At 38.9% G+C, this 21,447-nt stretch overlaps 1 protein-coding gene across 3 annotated transcripts in view; it reads right to left on the bottom strand.

Moving 5' to 3' along the window:
- The window catches only part of UIMC1 (ubiquitin interaction motif containing 1), a 91,738-nt gene that overhangs the window by 13,003 nt on the left and 57,288 nt on the right, over positions 1-21,447 (bottom strand). For all 3 annotated transcript variants that reach the window (XM_074313429.1, XM_074313431.1, XM_074313430.1), the window contains one exon: positions 16,954-17,107. In XM_074313429.1, the coding sequence (XP_074169530.1) occupies positions 16,954-17,107 (154 nt within the window). The remainder of the gene's footprint in view (positions 1-16,953; positions 17,108-21,447) is intronic.

Here is a 21,447-nt window from a genome sequence, read left to right as displayed (position 1 = left end):
AATGTCCATCCCGACTGCTAGCGGCATTCTTTTTTGTTTCAATGTAACACCTTTATTGAGATATGACATATTGCATAATTCACTAATTTCAGGTATAGTTCAGTGGTTTTCAGTATGTCCAGAGTTGTACGGCCATCACCACAATCAATTTCAGAACATTTTTGGTAACCAAAAATGAAATCTGTTCTTATTAGAAGTCATTCTCCATTTTCCCCCAAACTCCCAGTCCTAGGCAACCACTAACCTGCTGTCTGTATCTGTGGATTTGCCTATTCTGGGCATGTCCTGTAAATGGAATCATACAATATGTGTGGGCTTTTGTGGCTGGCTTCCTTCACTTAACACATGTTTTTAAGGTTCACGCATACTATAGCATGTATCAGTACTTCATTCCTTGTTTTCCCACTGTGGTTGCACCATTCCACATTCCTACCAACAATATACTGTTATTCCAATTTCTCCACATTCTTGCCAACCTTTGTTATTTTCAGATTTGTTTGTTTTTTAATAGCCATCCTAGTGGCTACGAGGTGTGACCTCACTGTGCCTTTGACTTGCATTTCCCTAGTGACTAATGACGTTGATTATATCTTTTCATGTGCTTGTTGGTCATTTGTGTATCTTCTTTGGAGAAATGTCAATTCAAGTCCTTTGCTTCAATTGGGTTGTTTATCTTTTTTTTGTTGTTGAATGGCAAGAGGTCTTTATATATTCTGGAATCTAGATCCGTACAAACAGGATTTGCAACTATTTTCTCCCATTCTGTAGGTTTTCTTTTCACTTTCTTAATAATGTCCTTTGGTGCACGACAGTTTTAAAATTTGATGGAGTCCAACTAATATATTTTTTTTCTCCTTTTGCTGGTGCTTTTGGTGTCTAAGAAGCTAAGAATCTTTTGCCAAATCTAAGGTCATGGAGATTTACCCCCAGGAGAGTTTTACAGTTTTAGCACTTACATTTAGGTCTTTGATCCATCGTTTGTATGTGGTGTGAGGTAAGGGTCCAACTTCTTTTGCATGTGGCCATTCAGTTGTCCCAGCAACATTTGTTGAAAAGACTATTTATCACCTACTGAACTGTCCTGATATCTTTGTCAAAAAGTGATTGTTCATAAATGTACAGTTTTAATTCTGGACTCTCAATTCTATTACATTGATCTATATACCTATCTTTGTCAGTACCACGCTGTCTTAATAAGTTGTAAAATCGGGACGTGTGAACCCTCAGCTTTGTTCTTTTTCAAGACTGTTTTTTGGCTATTGTGGATCCTTTGTATCTCCCAATCTCAACACATGGAGTCATCATTAACTCAGTTGCTTGGGTATAAAACCTTGGTGTAACCATTGAGTTTTCTCTTTCTCCCACTCCCAACAAATCTTGTAGGTCTGACTTTCAAAACACATCCCAAATTTGACAACTTCTTCACCTCACAGCGATCACTGACCCAAGTAAGCATTGGACCCTGCCTGTAACACTGAGCAGCCTCCTGCGTAGTCTGTTCGCTTCTACTTTGCTCCTGTCCCTCCTACAGACTACTTTCCACACAGTAGACAAAGTCAGATTACATCACTCCCTTGCTCTCAACCCTTCTATGGCTTTTCATCATATTCAGAATAAAGTGCAAAACCCCACGTGATCTGACCTCTGCTTCCCGCGCTTTTCCCCTATTGTTCATCCCATTTCAGTTATTGTGACTTCCCTGTGGCACTAAGAAACATGCCAAACACACACTTGCATTCGGGCCTTTATACATATCCCCTTTACCTGGAATGACTATTCAAATATCAGCTCAAGAAGTCTTCCGTGATCTTCTTATTTAAGAGCCCCCACACACACACGTTCCCTGCCCTGGACATTGTCTATCCTTGTTCTTGCCTTATTTTCCTCAAATCTTATTATCTGTTTTCCCCCCATGAGAATGTAAGTTTCAGGAGAGCACAGAATTCTCTTTTGTTCAGTGGTGTATCTCAGCTTGTATAACAGTATCTGGGTTATAGTAGGTGCTAAATAAATATTGATTGGTGCTGTCAGTTAAAGGAGTATAAATAATACATTATAAACAACACTGTTGTCTTATGAATTATTCAGGGGGACTCTCTAATTTGAGCATCCTGCAGTGGGCTTAGCCAGAAATCTGAGCCAAAGCTGCCTCCTCTCATCCCGACCCTGAGTCACAAAGTTTGATTGATTCTCTCATCAAAAGATTCTCAGATCAAATCTATCCACTCCCACTGCCACTGCTTCATTACTCATCTCCCTGTTTCTAGTCTCAATCCCTCCAACCCACCTTTCATACTGCTCCAAGAATAACTCCAGCCCCTCATTACCAGAGGCAGTACCCAGGACCTTCCCTGACGTAGGGAGACCCCAGTCTCTGCACTTGAACAGGACCCTATGTGAAAATCTATCATAGCACTTCTTACACAACGTCCTAATTATTGCTTTACCTATTTATCTCCCCCAGCAGAATGTCTCTTCATCATTTCAGAATTCCACATTCCTGGCATAAAATTGACCCTCAATATAAATGTATATTTAATGAATCAATTTGGTAAGGTAGTTTCTTATTAACAAGTTTGGTGGAGTATTTTCTTGGCTTTAAGAGCAACAAAATGGGCGGACGGGTGGCTCAGCTGGTTAGAGTGCAAGCTCTGGGCAGCAGGGTGCTGGTTCGATTCCCGCATAGGCCAGTGAGCTGCGCCCTCTGCAACTAGAATGAAGTCAATGAGCTGCCACTTAGCTCCCAGGTGGCCAGATGGCTCAGTTGGTTGGAGCGTGGGCTCTCAACCACAAGGCTGCCAGTTTGACTCCTCGACTCCCGCAAGGGATGGTGGGCTTCGCCCCCTGCAACTAACAACGGCAACTAACAACGGCAACTGGACCTGGAGCTGAGCTGCGCCCTCCACAACTACGATTGAAAGTACAACAACTTGACTTGGAAAAAGTCCCTGAAGTACACACTGTTCCCCAATAAAAATCCTGTTCCCCTTCCCCAATAAAATCTTAAAAAATAAAAATAAAAGAATAAAATAGTTTTATAACTTAGATGAAAATGTCTCCAGAGCCTGATCTGAAATAACACTTGCAATGGGAAGGCCCTATCTGCCTCACTCCACTCAATAAATAAATTCTTATTGTTCTCTCAGGTACTAGACTTGATAATCTTATTCTACCAGAGACAGTTTCTATCTCAAAAATCCTAATGAGTATGTTGATAGTTCCTAATTATAAACACCCTAAAAAGGCAGGCATCCCTGGGTTCATTTTACAGATGAGCAAATAAGGGCTCAGAAGGCTCAATCCTGTAACTACCTGGACTAGGCTATGATTCCAAGTCTGTTAAGACTCCAAAGCCAGTACCACAATACTAAACTGCCTACTTTGCTACAGAGAAGCCACAGAGGCCCCCTGTCCATATTCAAGTTGTAGCAATGTCTTTTCAAGTTTAAAGATAAGCTTTATTTCTCAAGAGGTACACCTGAATTTTGAGCTCTTGATCTTAACCTTCAGTGCTGCTGCAGTTACCCCTGCATCTGAAGTGTCTGGCATGGCTTGCTCAACACCTTTCCACATGAAGACAAAAATATTCATATAAAAATATTCTTAGCAGTGCCCCCAACCCCAAGGCTAAAGGGAAGAGTAAATACTGAGAAAAATCTTAAAACCACACAATTCCTATTTAGGATATAAAAATAAAGGGTCTAGAACCATTATATTTTTATGAACAAAATTTCTCAGTCTGTGAGGTACTGAATAATTTAGAGGTCTTAGAAAAACAACCCCTTGTCTAGTTCCTACTAGTACTTGTGTGTAATATTTATTGCTCAATCTTTTTCTTTAACAGCTGCAATTTTTATTTAAGCAATTTGACAATATATATCTAGAATTTTGAAATAATTCAATCTTCTGACCCATGAATTATACTTTGGGAATCTACTCTGAGGAAATCATCTGAATTTAGATGAGATCGTTAAGACAAAGGTATTTTATCAAAGTATTATTTATAACAATAAAACATTTAAACAACCCAATTTTCAAATACAGAATAAAATAATATGCCAGAATTCAAACTAAAGACTGAAAGGCAATATACCAACATATCAACTGTAATTCAGGAGGGAGAGGGGGTTGGGTTTTGGGTGATTATTTTTGGATCCTTAATTTTCTATGTTGCCAATTTTTTTTCAATGAGCATATACCACTTCAATCATTTACAAAATTGTTTAAATACTGAGAGACACCCTAAATGAAATAACTGATCTAGGCAATGATCATCAGTGAACATTAGTTGAAAGCTGGGCTTTCTAATGGATAGATTAGGTTGATCCCACTGGTCAATCTTAACATCATAAAAGAAAGATAACCAGATAGTTTGTGCCTCCCAATCTGATGCAATATGAAATATATAATACCACCTTATAAAATACTCTTGTCAAAAAAATGAAATAAACTAAATCTGATCGAACCTCTACTCTACCTAGAAGTTTCCAGAAATTATAGTCTAGAACAGAAGAATATGTTAAAGATAGAACAGGGAAACAATCAGCAAAATCCAAGAGGGAAATTCTAAAAGACAAAAAGCCAATCTCTTTAACAAATAAACCATAATGGGGAAAAAAGAGAGAGGAGGATAACATAGATTAAAAGAGACTTAAGAGAGACATCAACCAAATGTATTATATGAACCTTGTTTAGACCCGAATTTGAACAAACCATTAAAAAAATTATGAGATAATTGGGAAAAGGGAGATGCTGACTGGTGTGATAATGGTACTGTGGCTTTATTTTTTTTTAATAGTCCTTGTCTTTTAGATACATATTAAAATATTTATAGATGAAATGCTAGGCCTGAAAATTGCTTCAAAAAAATGTATTGGGGGTGGTGGGATGGGAGGCAAATTGTACATGAAAAAAGACTGGCCATATATTGATAACTGCTAAAGCTGCAAAATGGGTTCACAGGGATTCATTATACTATTAAACAATAAAAATAAAATACAGGCTCAAAATAAAGCCTGCTGTTAAAAGCTAACTATTTAAAAACAAAAAAGTAAGGAAGGGGGTGGCCTGTTAGCTTAGTTGGTTAGAGCACAGTGCTTTTAACAACAGGGTTGCCAGTTCGATCCCCACAGGGGCCACTGTGAGCTGCGCCCTCCACAATTAGATTGAAACAACTACGACTTGGAGCTGATGGTCTTGGAAAAATACACCTAAATAAATAAAAGTTTAAAAGAAAAATAAAAGTAAGAAAAGGATTCACATCAAACTCTTCACAGAGTTGTTTGAATTCGGCTGGTTCATGGATGAATTTTTTCTGAGTAAAATTTCCCTAAATTCTTCTATAATAAAGATGTTCTACTTTTAAAAAACTGTTAGAAGAAAAAACAGCCAATGATTACAAGTGCAGCCCTTGGATAAATGGCAAATTCCAGGGATGAAGCAGGAAAAGTCAAGGTAACCCCACGACCTCTTATAATAAAAAGGAAGTGCTCAAAGAACTAACAGGCATATGCCAAAAGGTTACAGAAGACTTTCACATTTGGAACAACTTGAACATCGAAATGACTGCTGAAAGAATGAATTATAACACATTAAATTTAAAAAATGAAACCATGAGTCTATACCACATTAAAAAAATATTAACTGGGGAAGAGAGAAAAAGTTCCTCTACAGAAGAATGTTAGCTAATTAACATAGAAGAATGACAGGCATAAAATAAAAATTAAAAAAATCACCATTCACTACTATAATAACTAATAATTAGTAAAAAAAAAACTAATTTGAGCAAGAATCACCAATGGATGCTAAAACCACGGGTGAATGCCTACTTGGGAACAGGATATTCATACAGCCTCAAAGTACTACCCTACAGATGGCATTACTGATCACAAAAGGGAAAAGGTATCTTTACAGATGAAAATCTGTCTGACAGACACCACCTAAGAGACAGGTTCAAATTTAACAATCCTAATAGTACAAATATCATTTGCTCCCTGATGTGCTATGTTATGGACTGAATGTTTATGTTCCTCCAAAATTCATACGTTGAAATCCTAACCCCTAATGTGATGGTATTAGAATGTGGGGGCTCTGGGCGGTGATTAGGGCATGAGGGCGGAGCCTCCATGCAATGGGATCAGTGCCCTTATAAAGGGCTCATGAGACCAGAGTTCTCTCATTCCACCACCTGTGGACACAGCAAGAATCCGGCAATCTATAACCCAGAAGAGGGCTCCCTTACCAGATAATAAGAGTGTAAGGAAGTTTGTTGCCAGTAGACTCACACTATAAAAAATGCTAACAGCAATTCTTCGGGCTAAAGGTGATGACTCCATATGGATTCAGATCATCAGGAAAAACTGAAGAGTATCAGAAATGGTAAATATCCAGTAAATGTGAAAGACTATTTTCCTCTCAATTTCTTTAAAATACACAGGGCTGTTTAAAGCAAAACTATGTTTTAAGGGGTTTATACTGTATGTAGCTGTACATATGACAACTAGAGCATAAAAGAAAGGAGAGGGTAGTAAATGGACCTAATACAGTTACAAGATTTTCTACAGTTTTCATAAAGTGGTATTAACTCTAAGTAGACTATGAAAGTCTACCATCCCTAGAGCAGCCACTAAAAATGCAGAGGTATAGCAAAAACAAACAAAAAAAGCAATTCTATAACATATTCAAATAATCAATAAAAGGCAGGAAAGAAAAAAAATCTGAAAAAACAAAATGGACAAACAGAAAACAATACAATGGTATACCTAAATCCAACTATCTCAATGATTAAATGTTAATTAACTGAATTTCCAATTAAAAATTAGAGACTGTCAAAAATAAAAGGCATGACCCAATGGTATGCTATCTACCAGAGATGCACTTTAAAAACACAAGTATGTTCAAAGTAAATGAACAGAAAAAGGATATCCAGGCATATGTTAGGCATAAAAGAGTTGAAATTGCTAGAACCATGCCTAGTTGTTCTAGCAGATGAAATATACATCAAGAAAATATTACTAGAGGTAAAGTTGGAAACTAAACAAAATACTTACAAGTTGGCTCTAAAATATTTTTGGAAATGCAAAGGACTAGAATATCCATAGCAATCTTTAAAAAGAGAACAAAGGTATCTGACTTCAAGACTTACTATGGGACTATGTGTAGTCAACATACTTGTGGTATAGGCATAAGTAAAAACAAACAGATCAAAATGAACTAGAACAAAGAACCCAGACAGAAGTCTGCACTTATATAATCATCTGAATTTCTACAAAGGCACCAAAGTAACCCAATGAAAGGGAAATCTTCAACAAACGATGCTGGAATGACTAGATATCCATACGGAAGAAATAAACCTCATCCCTTACCTCACTCCACATACAAAAATCAATTCAAGATGTGTCATAAACCCAAACAGAAAACAATAACTATAAAAAAAAACACTGATATTTAGACTTAGAAGTTCTGTTCCATACACCACTAGGAAAATGAATAGGCATGTCACAGACTAGAAGAAAATATCTGTACAAAATATATTTGACAAATGACTGGTATTCAGGACATATGAGGAATTCTTGTCTCAACAATAAAAGGTCAAACAATCCAATTTACTAGTGTATAGCACGTGCTCATAAATGGTAGCTATTGTTGCTTAAAATTAGGTATGATTTATAAAGACTTGGCAAATTAAATCTTTTTATTTAACGCAAAAATAATATCTTGCTATCAAGTATTTCCTTTATATTAATTAGGCCCTTAGAAAATTCCTTAGTAGCAAGTCAGCCTGTGAATAATCGATCTCCACAGCCACCAAAGAAGTAATTCTGATAGTTCGTCTGACCCTTTGACTTTGCACACATGCTTTCCCAGAGGTGACTTATGTCACATTAACTCTGTTCACCAGGAAATAGTCTGAATCCATCAAACTGTTTCTTCCAAGTAATTGAAAAGCTGACAAGGTCAATTCTAATGATATGAGATTTCGTGTTTGCATTCAGAGGTGAAGGATTCTACTACTCTACATTCCTAAAACTTACTGAGGCTTCTATGGTCTCCTCAAACTTTCCCCTGAGTGTGGATGTCCCCATCTCTACAGAGGGGAAGGCAGACAGAACACAGCAATGAAGAGGAATGCTAGCTCTGGAGACAGGCAGACCTGGGCATGGGCCCTGGCTCTCCTGCTGATTAACTAACTGTCTGATGCTGGACAAGTACTAAACCTCTCTGATACCAGGTTCCTCACAGGTAAAATGGAGATAATACTTATTCTCTAAGGTAATTATTGTCCTGACTGCAGCTCTAAGATGCCATGTTTCCCCAAAAATAAGACCTAGCTAGACAATCAGCTCTAATGCATCTTTTGGGGCAAAAATTAATATAAGACCTGGTATTATATTATGTATTATATTATATTACATTATATAAGACCTGGCCTTATATTATAGTAAAATAAGACCGGGTCTTATATTAATTTTTGCTCCACAAGACACATTAGAGCTGATTGTCCGGCTAGGTCTTATTTTTGGGGAAACACGGTAGTTCTAATGGAAATGATTGACCTAATATTAATTTCTTGGCCTTTCTTCTTTCTCAAAATGCTCTAGATGCCTAAATTTAAAAGTATGACTAGATCATGAGTGAGAGAACTTCTCTAAAGTGATTTTTAGCTGTTAATATATCTTCAACACATAGTACTTTGAGAATTAACTCAAGTGCTAATAAGAGCTAATTTATTTTTCAAGGAAGGAATAAGCACATCTGGCAGAAAACAAAACCAAACCAAACAGAACTGCTCAAAGCAATCCCGAGGCCTGGCTCTTCAGCAGCAGGCACAATGAGTGGAGGTAAGCAGAGTCACGACAGGAACAAGACGGGAAGAGCGAGGCACTGAGGACCTGGCATGCATTCCGACTGCCCTTTCACATGCCTCGTCACACAGCAACTTTATGAACGCGCCATAGTGGGGCCGATATGAGGAAATGCTCCACAGAAAGGTTGAAAAGTTTTCAGAAGACAACTAAGACGACCCCTATACCAGGCCCCCTCCTCCTCCTCCCTTTTAGCTTCCTCCTCTCATTACCAGTGGCAATGACTTCTTTATCCTCTCTTCTTGTTGCCCACTCCCCTCTTAATTCTGCATGGATTCCAACACTCTTTTTTCCCATGTTAGTGCCACTTCTATTCATACCGATTAGGACTTTCTGCAGGATCAGCACTGCTTGTGCTTCAAGAAATAAAAGCTTTCACAGCATTCACACAAGAAGGGGGTTGCCATCCCAAGCATAAATCTGGAAACTTGGTAAAAACTGATAGGTGTGTGAAAAAAATCCGGAAAGCACCTTTGATGCTAAAGGCAAATGACTTACAAAGAACTTATATAAACTGATAAGCAAAATACTAAGAACCCAATAGATACTTAAAGAACAAGTCTTCAAAGAAGAAATATAAATTGGCTTTTTTTAAAAAGAAAAAATATTCAACTTTACTACTAATCAAAGAAATATAAAGTATAATGAAATGCCATTGTTTACCTATAAACATGCCATGCTTTTAAAAAAAAGAAAAGATTATTTCTCAGTATTTGGAATGGTGTGATGAGAGTAATACTCTCATGTTACTAGTGAGAATTTAAATGAGCATAACCTTCCAGAAAGCAATCTGAAAACTTTATACATATAATCCAGTAATTCTACTTTTAGTAATCCAGTTTCAAGAAATAACTAATCAGAAGTTCAGACAATTTATACATTATAAGGCTCATTGCTATTTTAGACCGGGGGTTGGGGGGAAGGTAAAAAAACCCATGCTTGATATTAGGGGAACAGAGAAGTAAGAATGTCCTTTTTCTCAACAATCTTGTGAGTGGTTACTACCTTTGTTTTAGCACTTCACCAATTTGTATCATACTTAGTCATGCCCAGGTCTGTTTGCCTCAATGGACTATGAATTCCCTGAATACAAATTTGAGGTCCCATTCAGCTCCTTTCCACCTCTTGAGCACACCCCTAGGCCCTAGCACAATACTTCACTAATACCAGGACACAAACATTTGTTAAGCTGAAGGCAACTAATCAATGACTTCTGATAGTATAATTTTATACACATAAAGACATATGAACACACACGTAAAAGACATGAACAAATACTAAACTTATAACCAACCTAATTCTACCACAATTTGGAATAAACTCAATTCCATGAGATTATAGGAATGAGTATTGGATTGCATTCTAATATAATTGTAGTAGTCAGAATCTGCAGTCATTCCCTTTTATCCTTTCTCTCCCTGGAACACAGATGTGAGGTCTAGAGATGCAGCAGCCATCTTGAAACTGTAAGTCAAGAAGCCACAAGTCAAGGACTGCAGAACCAACCCAAAGAGAAAAGCCTCTCATTACATCACTGAGTTACTGCCTCAATCTTGACATCTTGTTATGTGAGAAAAAGAAAAACTACATGTTAAACCCATTGTTAATGGTGTTTTCTGTTACTGTGATTGATAGCATTTTCTGATAGATACTAACAGAATTTTCCATTACTTGTTCTGACTTATAAACGATACACACATACCCATCCACTTGGTTATAGTGACTAGGCCAGGGGTGGACACTTAAGCCAATCAGTCTTTCTTTAGCCTGCTTTGTGTGTTCTCCTTCTCGTCATTAAAGGCTAAGTCTATGGCTGCTGGCAAACATTTTGCTTGCTCCTTGGAAAAAGCCTATCTGTTGAATACAGACAAATGGAGCCAGAAGATGGAGACATCAGCTCTGCCTGAAGCCTACACCAGACTTCCCAATTGTGCCAACTGTCTCTTTTTTGCTTAAGGTTATTTGAACTATATTTCCAACACTTACATCTAAAAGAGTCCCACATACTACAGTGGAGTAAGCATACAATAATGTTTACAGTTGGAAAAAACTGCCCGTATTAACCCACATAACTCAAGTGACATTTGTCGTTCTCCAGTTGCCTGCTATTTCCGTTCATAATGCCCACACTACAACCACATTGAATCTCTTGCTTTCCTATACACCCTTCACATTTTTCTATTTATGTGATTTTTGCCTACTGTCCTTTACATTAATGCCCTTCTCTCTCAGTCGTCGCCAATCACATTTCCTCTGAAACCACAGGATTTTATCTGTATGTCCCTTATATTTGACCTTGTGTTACATTTAGTCATGTGCACGTCTTATGTACCCAACTGCACTGTAATCTCAGTGTGTTTGGATTTGTGTATCTCTTCACAGGTTAGTCTGTCTCCCAAATCCATGTTATTTCTACTAAACCCATGGTACTTCCCAATAGCATATAGTTAACATCTTCAGGAGTTAGGTGTCAATAGCAATATTGTCCTAGGTAGCACAAAAGCCACATTAATAGAAGTGAGAGGACTGAAGGAGGTACAAATTACATTTAGGTTGGCAAATACAAGTATATAAAACAGAAAAAAAATCAATTTTGTCTAATTTAAGAAATGTTTTACTTATCGAGGTTCACATCTTATGATTTTTGCCGAATCTCCCAAGTTGAGCCAATTCTAGTCTGTCCTTCTCTATTAGCTCCACCCACCCACTTACTTACACACCATTATTTTCCCAGGAGATATCCATGAAGAGAAAATTACTCCTGGCATTATCCTGACCTAAGCCACACCCAGTATGTAGGCCCCGAGTGCATACAGAGAGCTTCCCTAACTCTCCTATGATCTATTTCCCACTAGTTTTTTCTTACCACTTTAACAATCAGGTTGCCTTTCCCTGCCTTTCATCTCTCCCTTAGCTCTGCCTGGCTGACGGACCTCACAGAGACTACACAGGCAGGAAAAATATTCAAATAATAGCAGCAGCTATCATTTACTGAATGTCTGTTACAATCTAGATACAGCACTAGATACTTTATAAAGTGTCTCTGATTCTCATGATAATCCTGATGATGTCAGACTAATTTTACAAACAAGGCACTTGAGCCTCAAAGAGGTAAGGTAACTTCTCAAATATCACCCGGCTGACAGTATTACAGCTGAAATTTAAGTTCAGCTCCACCTAGTTCCATAGCCCGTGTTTCTCCCACGCTATCATATGGCCAAAAACAAAATGTTGGCTGTTCTCCCAGCTTCCACCTTTGTCCCTCACCCCGACAATCGATTCACACAGCAGCCAGAGTGACCCTGTGTTCAAATATTAATTTTCTTTGATCAGATTCCTCCAATGGTCCTCCTTTGCTGAGAGTAAAAGCTGAAGTCCTTACTATGGCCTAAGAGCCCCATGTGATCTGTCCACTGGTCCCCTCCCCAATTACCTCTCCGGTCTGTTTGTCTCTCTCAGTTACTCCACTCCAGCCACACTGGCTTTTTTGTCATTCCTTACACATACACACCGTGCCTGTTCACACTTTAGGGCAGGGTCTTCACACTTACTGTTCCATCAGCCTGTAACACTCTTCTCCACCTCAAAGTCCTGTTAGCTTACTCCCATGCTTCTTTTAGGTCTCTTGTTCAAATGCCACCTTCTCAATGCGACCTTCCCAGGACACCTATTTTAAAATTGTTACCTCGTGACCTCAGACTCCCTATCCCCTCCCTTCTTTGCTTTCTGTTTTTCTCCAAAATATGTATTACTACTTGACATATTGTATGTTTATTTGTTTATTGTCAGTATCCTACTACTAGAATAAAAGCTCCATGAGAACAGGGATCTGTATATTCTGTTCACTGTATCTGGTATATAGTTGGTACTTAATATTTATCGAATAAGTAAATGAAGAGCCTTATCCTTTCTAGGTGTTTCAATAAAAATGGTATCAAAGACATTTTCCAGAAAGCAAATGCAAAGGCAACCTGCCTTTGTTCTAGTCTAGATTAATTTAGCAAAGCCTCAAACAATGCCTTTAAAGACCATTCCCTCTAATTTTTCCATAGTTGTGAATTGATAGCTGTGTCATTGAGCAACAGAGTGAGTACAGACTGAGCCAACTTAACCAGAGTGTAGTATTATAATCAAATAAAACTTACAGCAAAGTTAATCAGACACATATTTAATGATATGCATAATTGTCATTGTGCTGCACGGTAAGTCGGCATAAATGGTAGACACTTCATGTAAATGACTCTAATTACTATTTTTTTACACAGCCAACCAAACCAAGCATGTCTAGGACCAGATTTGGGGGAAAACAGGAAGGCAGGGAAAGCTGGCTACCTAAGTCTGAGGTAAGACCTCTCTATTTCATACCCTGAGGCGTTGGGCGAATGGTCTCCCAGCCTGGGTTATGCATCTTCAAGAGTAACTCTTTCCCCTCCATAGTAGTAGAGGTTTCCTTTTACCAAAGATTACAAAATTAGGCTGAGGGCTTGGCCTCTGTCTCCAGTTATAAAGCTGAGAGGAACCAGGGCAATCACTACTGCCCCAGGAAAACAGGGGCAGGCAAGCTGGTAGAAAAACCAAATAGCAAACTTACTGAGGACCTATGCCAGGCATACTAGTAGGTACTTTGCATAATGCATAATTCCTCTAACTTCCCCACCCTACCTGTGGCCCCAAATTCTGTTCCTAGGCAAGCAGAGGAGTAAGCAGAGACTGGGACAGTTCCAGTGAGGACTCCCTCCTCCATCCGCCAAATTCTCTCACAGAGCCTAAAATGTCACCAGAGAGAGTAACTTAGGTTAGCAAGCTAACACTACTAAGATGAAGAGGGAGCTGTTCTTTAGTGCGATTTCCATTGCCTCCTATCTTATCTAACCCACAGGAGGATAAAGAGACCCCCACTTTACTGTGGGTTTACCCAAACCTATCCAGCCTTTACAGCCCAGGCTAAGCCCACTCTCTCCGGGACACCATCCCTATTCACTGCAGCTCTGCTCTTTCCTCTTGCACTTATTGTCAGGGTCATTCATTTGGGGTACACAATCATTCACTTTGTGTCACCCTGTAATTAACTTCTTAGGTTAATGCTTATCTCCCCAGTGAGACGGCAAGCTTCTTAGCTGCAGAAATCTTGTCTTAAACCTCTTTAGTAACCCACATAAGGTCTAATATCTAGATGAATTAAAGTTACAAGGCAGTAGGTGACAGAAAGGAATCAAATCTCTGGTTCTAGGTAGAAAGCTGGTGTTGAAAAGAAGTTTGTAGTATTCTAGATTTGTCTTTATTATACTTCTGAGCTAATTTTTAAAACAACTTTCCCTATGAAAAACCAAGTGTGACTATCATTCGGGACACAGCAGATGTCTTTGGATAGAGGTCTGAGACATTTGGATCAGAGCTGTAAGATATACAGTGCCAAAAATATAAGGGCTTCCAGTTATATCCGAAAACACACATCTATAATGTCTGAAAGAGTCCTCCAGACCAAAGTGTAAATACAATTAAGTAGTATTAGGCAGGGTCACTGACCCTTGGTCCAATAGAATATAGAGAACCTGGAAAGGCTTTCCCTGAATGGATGACGATGCAAGTCTCAATCAACTTGGTCCAAATCTGATGGTGTCAGCTTCTCAAGTTCAAGGAGAATGACCTGGTTCTGGTGGTATAAGTCTGCATTTGGTTTGGAAAAACTCAGAAACAAGCCCGAATCAATTTCAACAGCAAATATTTGGGGCTGTGAGTTATCCCACCACACCCCAGTAAGGAGAACAGGCTTAAAAAGCAAATATTACATAGCTGAAAGATGTCTGATGGTAATGAATACGAAAGCTTCCTGTTTAAGGACAACCTATCAAGAGTTCAGTCTGGAAGATGTCAGTCGGAGCGGCTTTATACTGCTCCTAATAATTCTGATCAGAAGGTCACCTATTCCTGGAGCTCAAGAGGCATTCAGCTTCTCAAACTCATTTATTTCTGGACCTCAATGCTGAGTAGGTTGTTGACTCACATAACTAATACCGATTGAATAAGCATGTTCGGTGAGACAGACAAGATAGTCTCTTCCTTCTCTGATCACCAAGCGCCCAGCCCCAGAATTCTTTCAGGCACTGGAACGCTGTGCTAAAAATCTGACTGAAGAGCTAAGTCAAATTAAAACTGCATCTAGAATCCTAGGCCTTCAGCATTCTTCTATTAAGAAGTTGATGACCAGGTTTAGGTTTTCACTTTTCAATGTAGTTAAAAAAGACTATAATACTATTCATAAAGATCCTTGAAAATGATGACAAAATCTCTGACCTACTGTGTTTCCCCAAAAATAAGACCTAACTGGAAAATAAGCCCTAGCATGATTTTTCAGGATGACATCCCCTGAACATAAGTCCTAATGTGTCTTTTGGAGCAAAAATTAATGTAAGACCCGGTCTTATTTTCGGGGAAACACGGTAGTAATTCCACTACTGGGAGTAGTAACAGCAGCTACAAGTTCTTAAGTACTTACTATGTGCTAGGCGCTGTGCTGAGCCCTATTAAAATATCTCACTTAACCTCACAAAAACTAAAGAAGGTCATTACTATTATTTGACAGATGCATAAAGGGAAGCTTGGAAACTAGCATGGGGTCATACACTAGTGAGTGACGAAGGTGGGAGTCCACGTCAGACTGACTGAACTCCAGAGCCCATCTTTTTTACTACCACCCAAACTAGGAATATCTTAGGAAATAACCCCAAAATACCCCAAATATAAAATAAAACAACCCCAAAATAAAGCAACAACTTTAGGCATAAGGCTCAGTGCATAAGGTTCAACTTGAAGCATTCTAAATACATAACAGTTAAGTAAATGGAAGCAAATCGGATTATAAAATATGTAGGCATTAAAAATATTTTTATATCTAACTTTTAGTGACTCATGGAGGAAATTTTATGCTATAAATAGAAAAAGCAAAATACAAAATTTTACATACCGTCAGATCTCAACTATATAAAAAATGTATCTACACATGGAAAGATTATTTACTGTTAAATAAAAAAAGACAAGTTGCAGAATAATATATATACAGCATGGTCCCACTTATGTAAATAGTGTCTGACTCGTTTTAAGTATTCAATAAATGTAAGCCATTATTATTATTATTATTAACATATACTACTTTATAATCAGAAAAATCAACAAATTTACTTAAATTATAAGTTTCAGTACTTCCTTATTTAATAAATAAGAAGTGTATTACTTTAGAAAAATTAAATAACATGTAACTTTCTTTCCTGGAACTCTTAATTTATAAAATACCTCATAATTATACAATTTCAGATTAAATACCTCTAACTTATGGAAATCAAACTGCACTGAGAAAAATGATGCAACAATATTGATCATCTAAGGTATGGTTACATTCAGCATGTTGGACCACAGAAAACTGTGCTGACACTATTGTACATGTTTAGAGTTTAAAGTCATAGATAGATCAGGGGTGGAATTTCAAGGGCTGTAATGAACAAGCAAATTCTCTTGGCCAGTATCTCACACTGCATCAAAACTAAGGCTTTAGGTGCATACACTCTTCAAGAGATAACCAACAGCTCCAGGGTGAGGCAGCAGGCACATGTAGGACATACGTGGAAATTAGGAGTATTTTTCAGCTGCTGTCTTTAGGTAGAATTTACACACACACACACACACACACACACACACACACTTCCACAAAGGGCTTATTTTGAATGAAAAATGGTCAACTCTTGAACTTAGTTCCTCAAGTTCCATAGGAGTCTCAATATTTGAATATGTAAGTTGAGATGTAAGGTCTGGGCTATAAGCACTGATTTTGGGCTCACCTATGGCAAGGGACAAGTTGAAACATTAAAAGATGAATGTTGCCTTCCCCTTTTCCTCAGGTATGTGCAACAAAATAAAATACCTGCCAAAGTAATAAAGAACATGGAAAGTGCTAGAGAATTAACTAGATAGAAAACAAAATAAAAAACCAACAACTATAACTTTGAAGAAGAGTTGTCTGTTTTTCCTGCACTGTATTGTACACTATTACAAAGCCATCGCACAGACAAGGAAGAGTCCTGGTTTAAGTCTTTACCTGTATCTTGCTCCATCAGCCCATTGCAGTACATGGCATGGTGCTCGATCTTTGTGGGTGGGAAGCCTTGGTCACATAGTGGGCAGGATATGTTGGTATTGGCTGAGAAGGTAAAAGCAGGTATTTCCTTCTCAGCATCTTCCCTGTTACCAACCTGAAGAACATGACAAATGGCAACTGTAACAGCTTTACTTTATAAAATAAATTTTCCCCCAAAGAACCGCAAGAGACTCCATCCCATACTTCATGTACTTTCAAAGAAACAATACCAGTTTGCCAAATTCAGGACTGAGGATTGAGAGACATTTAGTGCCTACCTAGTATGTGCTAAGCACTCTGCATGTAATACTCATATAATCCTCATAGTACCTTACAAAGGTATTGACATACCCTTTTAACACATGAAAAAGAGTTGTCCAACACAGTAAAGGAACTTGCCCAAAGTTACAGAACAAATAAGTGGCAAAGCTAAAACTCAAACCAAGGCCTATCTGGCTCCAAAAACTGAGGGCGTGCCTCTCCGATCGCACTGCAAGGCACTGTCTGCACTGGGATAGTGCACCGTGTCTGCTGTGTTTCAACAGTCTGTATATATCAACAGCATCTCAAAGACATTTTTGCAATCTGACAAATGAACGGTGATATTGTAAGTGACTTCAGACATAAGGAGTTAGAAAATAAGAGCTCTAAGCAAAAGCAGCACAATGAAAATTTAAGAACTAAAGCCTCAGCTTAGACCAGTAAAACATACCACCTCTTGTGTTTTGTGACATGGATTGAAAGAGGAAACACAACTGAGACCTAAATATTTCAGAAGGCCCAAGAAAAGTCATTAAGAGAATTCTGCCAAAGCCATTCTTATACCTGATCTCTTTTGCCCCTCAGTATTCTATAGTCACCATTTTTCCTATAGTCACCAGTATCTCGCAGAGGCAGTTATATTTTACCTTTACAGGTCAGAACTGAGAACTCTGCAGTGATTAATTCAACAGTATGAGTGAGCAGTGCAGCATTACTGCCTAACACTTGCTTCAAAGGACAGCATGTCCTATCCAATCAATGTGAAACTGTCCTGCATAGCCATTGCTTCCATTTAAGAGCAAGGAGCACCTGGGCTGTCCTTATGCCTTACTACAGGGAAAAAATAAACCATCTTCTCTGGTACAAGAACAAAACAGGACCAAAACAGCAATGGGTAGATAATCTGAGCTCTAAGCCAACTGGGTTTTTTTGGTGTTTTTGGTCTCTATAAGTTTTAGGCCATCCCTAAAATCTGCTGCTTGTGAACGTGCCCCAGCAGAGTGGGAAACAGGCCATCTAAATACCAAGTCAAGTAGTTTCTACAATTGCCAGAAAACGTTTTCAACATACCTGCCTTTTACTTAAGAAAACATACTCTGAAAGGGAAAAAAAAGATAAGAAAGGAACTAACGGTGGTTGAGCTCCCATACAATGCCAGGCGTGGCCAAGCATTTTCCATCTGCATCCCTCACAACAACCCTGCTGGCAAAGGTACTACGAGCTGCTGTATTACAGAAGAGGAAACTGAGGCTTGGAAAGGCCAAGTAACCTACCGATCACAGAGCTAGTAAGTAGACCACCTGGACTCAAGCCTAGGCCCGTGTGGCATCAGAACCTTCAGTACTTCATTCGGCCCTGGCGCGGCAAGAGCAAAAAGCACACCCTCCCACTTTGTTTCTGGAAGCTGACTGTGCCAGGCACTGTTATCCTTCTCTAGGAGGTGGGGAGTCAAGTGGGTTTACAAGTTCTCAGTGGTACTTATTCCAAGCTTAGTCACAGCTTCTCACAAACCCAGGTTCCTCTGTTCGTAAGTTTTACAATGAAAAGTTTCTTGTGTATGTAAAGCCATTTGAGCAAAGGGGAGAAAAATCAATATATCCTAAAATTTGCACGTAGGCTGGGTTACTGAAAGTTAGTGGTGACTGGGCAGTTACTAGGCATTCTAAAGTTCACCAAGTGCAGAAATGTTATATGACAGGAATGTCACAGTGCTACGCTCCTTTGTATCCATCACCAGCTCTATAAAACGTACAGAATGTACCTTCAACCATTAATGCATTCAAGAGGGGATAGTCTGTCTATTGTCCTATTGTGAATACAAGATGACTTTCATTCACACTCATAGGCAACCCAGAAGGTTTCTAAACATTTTTATATTAAAATAAGATTTTTTCCAGCATCATTAAAATGGTCTATTTAAATATTAACTACAATGGAGGAACCACAAGAGAAAAAAATACAAGCAAAACACCTTTTATTAGGACCATGCAGTCAGGGATTCAGTCTCAGCAGAACGGCTTCCACTTCTTTTAAAACACTATACAGCCATTTTCAAAAGAGGTGGTTGGACACTGAACCTTCATCTCTTAAAGAGCTCTTACCTTCTGGCCTCAAAAGAAACTTCACCTCAAGAAATGAAGCCAGTGAAAATAAAAGTATGTCCTACAAATCACCACCTCCTCCCCCTCCCCCACCAATCACATGTGTAGCTAAGAAAGCCGTTTGTTTAGATCTGTCTCCTCTTCCGATAGGACTCAAAACACAGTTTACTTAAAAACCAATGGACTAGGGGCCGGCCCGGTGGCTCAGGCGGTTAGAGCTCCGTGCTCCTAACTCCGAAGGCTGCCGGTTCGATTCCCACATGGGCCTGTGGGCTCTCAACCACAAGGTTGCCAGTTCAATTCCTCGAGTCCCGCAAGGGATGGTGGGCTCTGCCCCCTGCAACTAAGATTGAACACGGCACCTTGAGCTGAGCTGCCTCCCGGATGGCTCAGTTGTTGGTTGGAGCGCGGGCTCTCAACCACAAGGTTGCCAGTTCAATTCCTCGAGTCCCGCAAGGGATGGTGGGCAGCGCCCCCTGCAACTAAAATTGAACACGGCACCTTGAGCTGAGCTGCCGCTGAGCTCCCAGATGGCTCAGTTGGTTGGAGCCTGTCCTCTCAACCACAAGGTTGCCGGTTCGACTCCCGCAAGGGATGGTGGGCTGTGCCCCCTGCAACTAGCAACGGCAACTGAACCTGGAGCTGAGCTGCGCCCTCCACAACTAAGACTGAAAGAACAACAACTTGAAGCTGAACATAACCCCCCACAACTAAGATTGAAAGGACAACAATTTGACCATTGTTCCCCAATAAAGTCCTGTTCCCCTTCCCCAATAAAATCTTAAAAAAAAAAAAAAAAAAAAAAAACCAATGGACTAAACAGGCTGTTTGGTTCTGAATAATATCGATTAACTTTTCTGAGGACAGATTATCTGAGACTCCAAGTAAGGGAAACTCTCAGGCAAGATATTCAGAAAACATTACTTCCAAAGGAACCTGACCACTGCAGGAAATCAAATCAAGAGAGATTACAGTTCTGCCACAGGTATTCCAAATATCTCTGGAATACTGTCGAGCAGTTCTGTCATTAGTAAGGTAACTGTCGAATACTGTCGAGCAGTTCTCTGTCATTAGTAAGGTAATATCACTGAACAGACACGATACATTACAAAGCAGGAGGATAATAACTGGTTCCACATGCACACTTCTACTTGTGCCAAATCTCTGTGTCTTACATTCTTTATCGAATTTCATCTTCAGAGAAACCCAGTGAATAGCTCCATTATACATACGAAGAACTGAAATCCAGAAAAACATTACTCGTCTATGCTCCTAGGCCTCTATCTCTCTATCATTACACTTGTCAGACCACATTGTAATTATAATTTTCTGTTTCTGTGTCTGTCTCCTCCCGTAACAGGACCCTTTGAGGACAGGAACTATTTTTGTCTTATTTATCTTCATAGCTCAAGAGTCTAAAATGACGACTGGATTGCAGTATACTAACTATATTATCTGCTAAATAAATGAATAAAATGATTAATAATTTGCCCAAGGTTACAAAGCTAAGTGGTGGGATTGGGATTCAAAGTTATGCCACCTAATTCCAATACTCATGCTCCTTGCACTACACCAAACTACCTTCCAATAAATAAATAAAAACCTTAGGACAAATGACCCTATACACAGATTCTAAGGGCAAAAGTCTATACCCATTATACTATCTTTATATATATAACATGTGCAGATTTTCTATCTTTCTAGTAAGTGACTTGTAACTAGTAAGTGATTACTTAAAAACTACAGCATCTCTAACTTCTTTTAATGGAACTTTTAAGACGATTTAGAGACATCCACAGATATCAGCAAAGAGCAACACAAAAGGAGGACATTCAGTGCAGGAAAGGCCATACAATTCCATCTATTTCATGTGTAGTGGTACAGACATATACACTATAAATTCTAAATAGGGTTCATGCTTTTTGCCCCAAAGAACAGTCTCCTTCGCAGTCACGGATGGGTAAGAAATCAGCTTTAACTAAAGGCTTGCAGAGAGAGCTTCTTCTATATGTTGGGATGACTGTGTTAATAACACTCTGTTCCCCCATTACCATTTAGAAGGTTCTGGTCCCTCCCTAGGAAAAGGACCTGA

The sequence above is a fragment of the Rhinolophus sinicus genome, linkage group LG10 (assembly GCF_036562045.2).
Source record: "Rhinolophus sinicus isolate RSC01 linkage group LG10, ASM3656204v1, whole genome shotgun sequence".
Taxonomy (NCBI): Eukaryota; Metazoa; Chordata; class Mammalia; order Chiroptera; family Rhinolophidae; genus Rhinolophus; species Rhinolophus sinicus.
The sequence above is the reverse complement of the archived record's forward strand: the minus strand, read 5'-3'. Positions and strand labels throughout refer to the sequence as shown.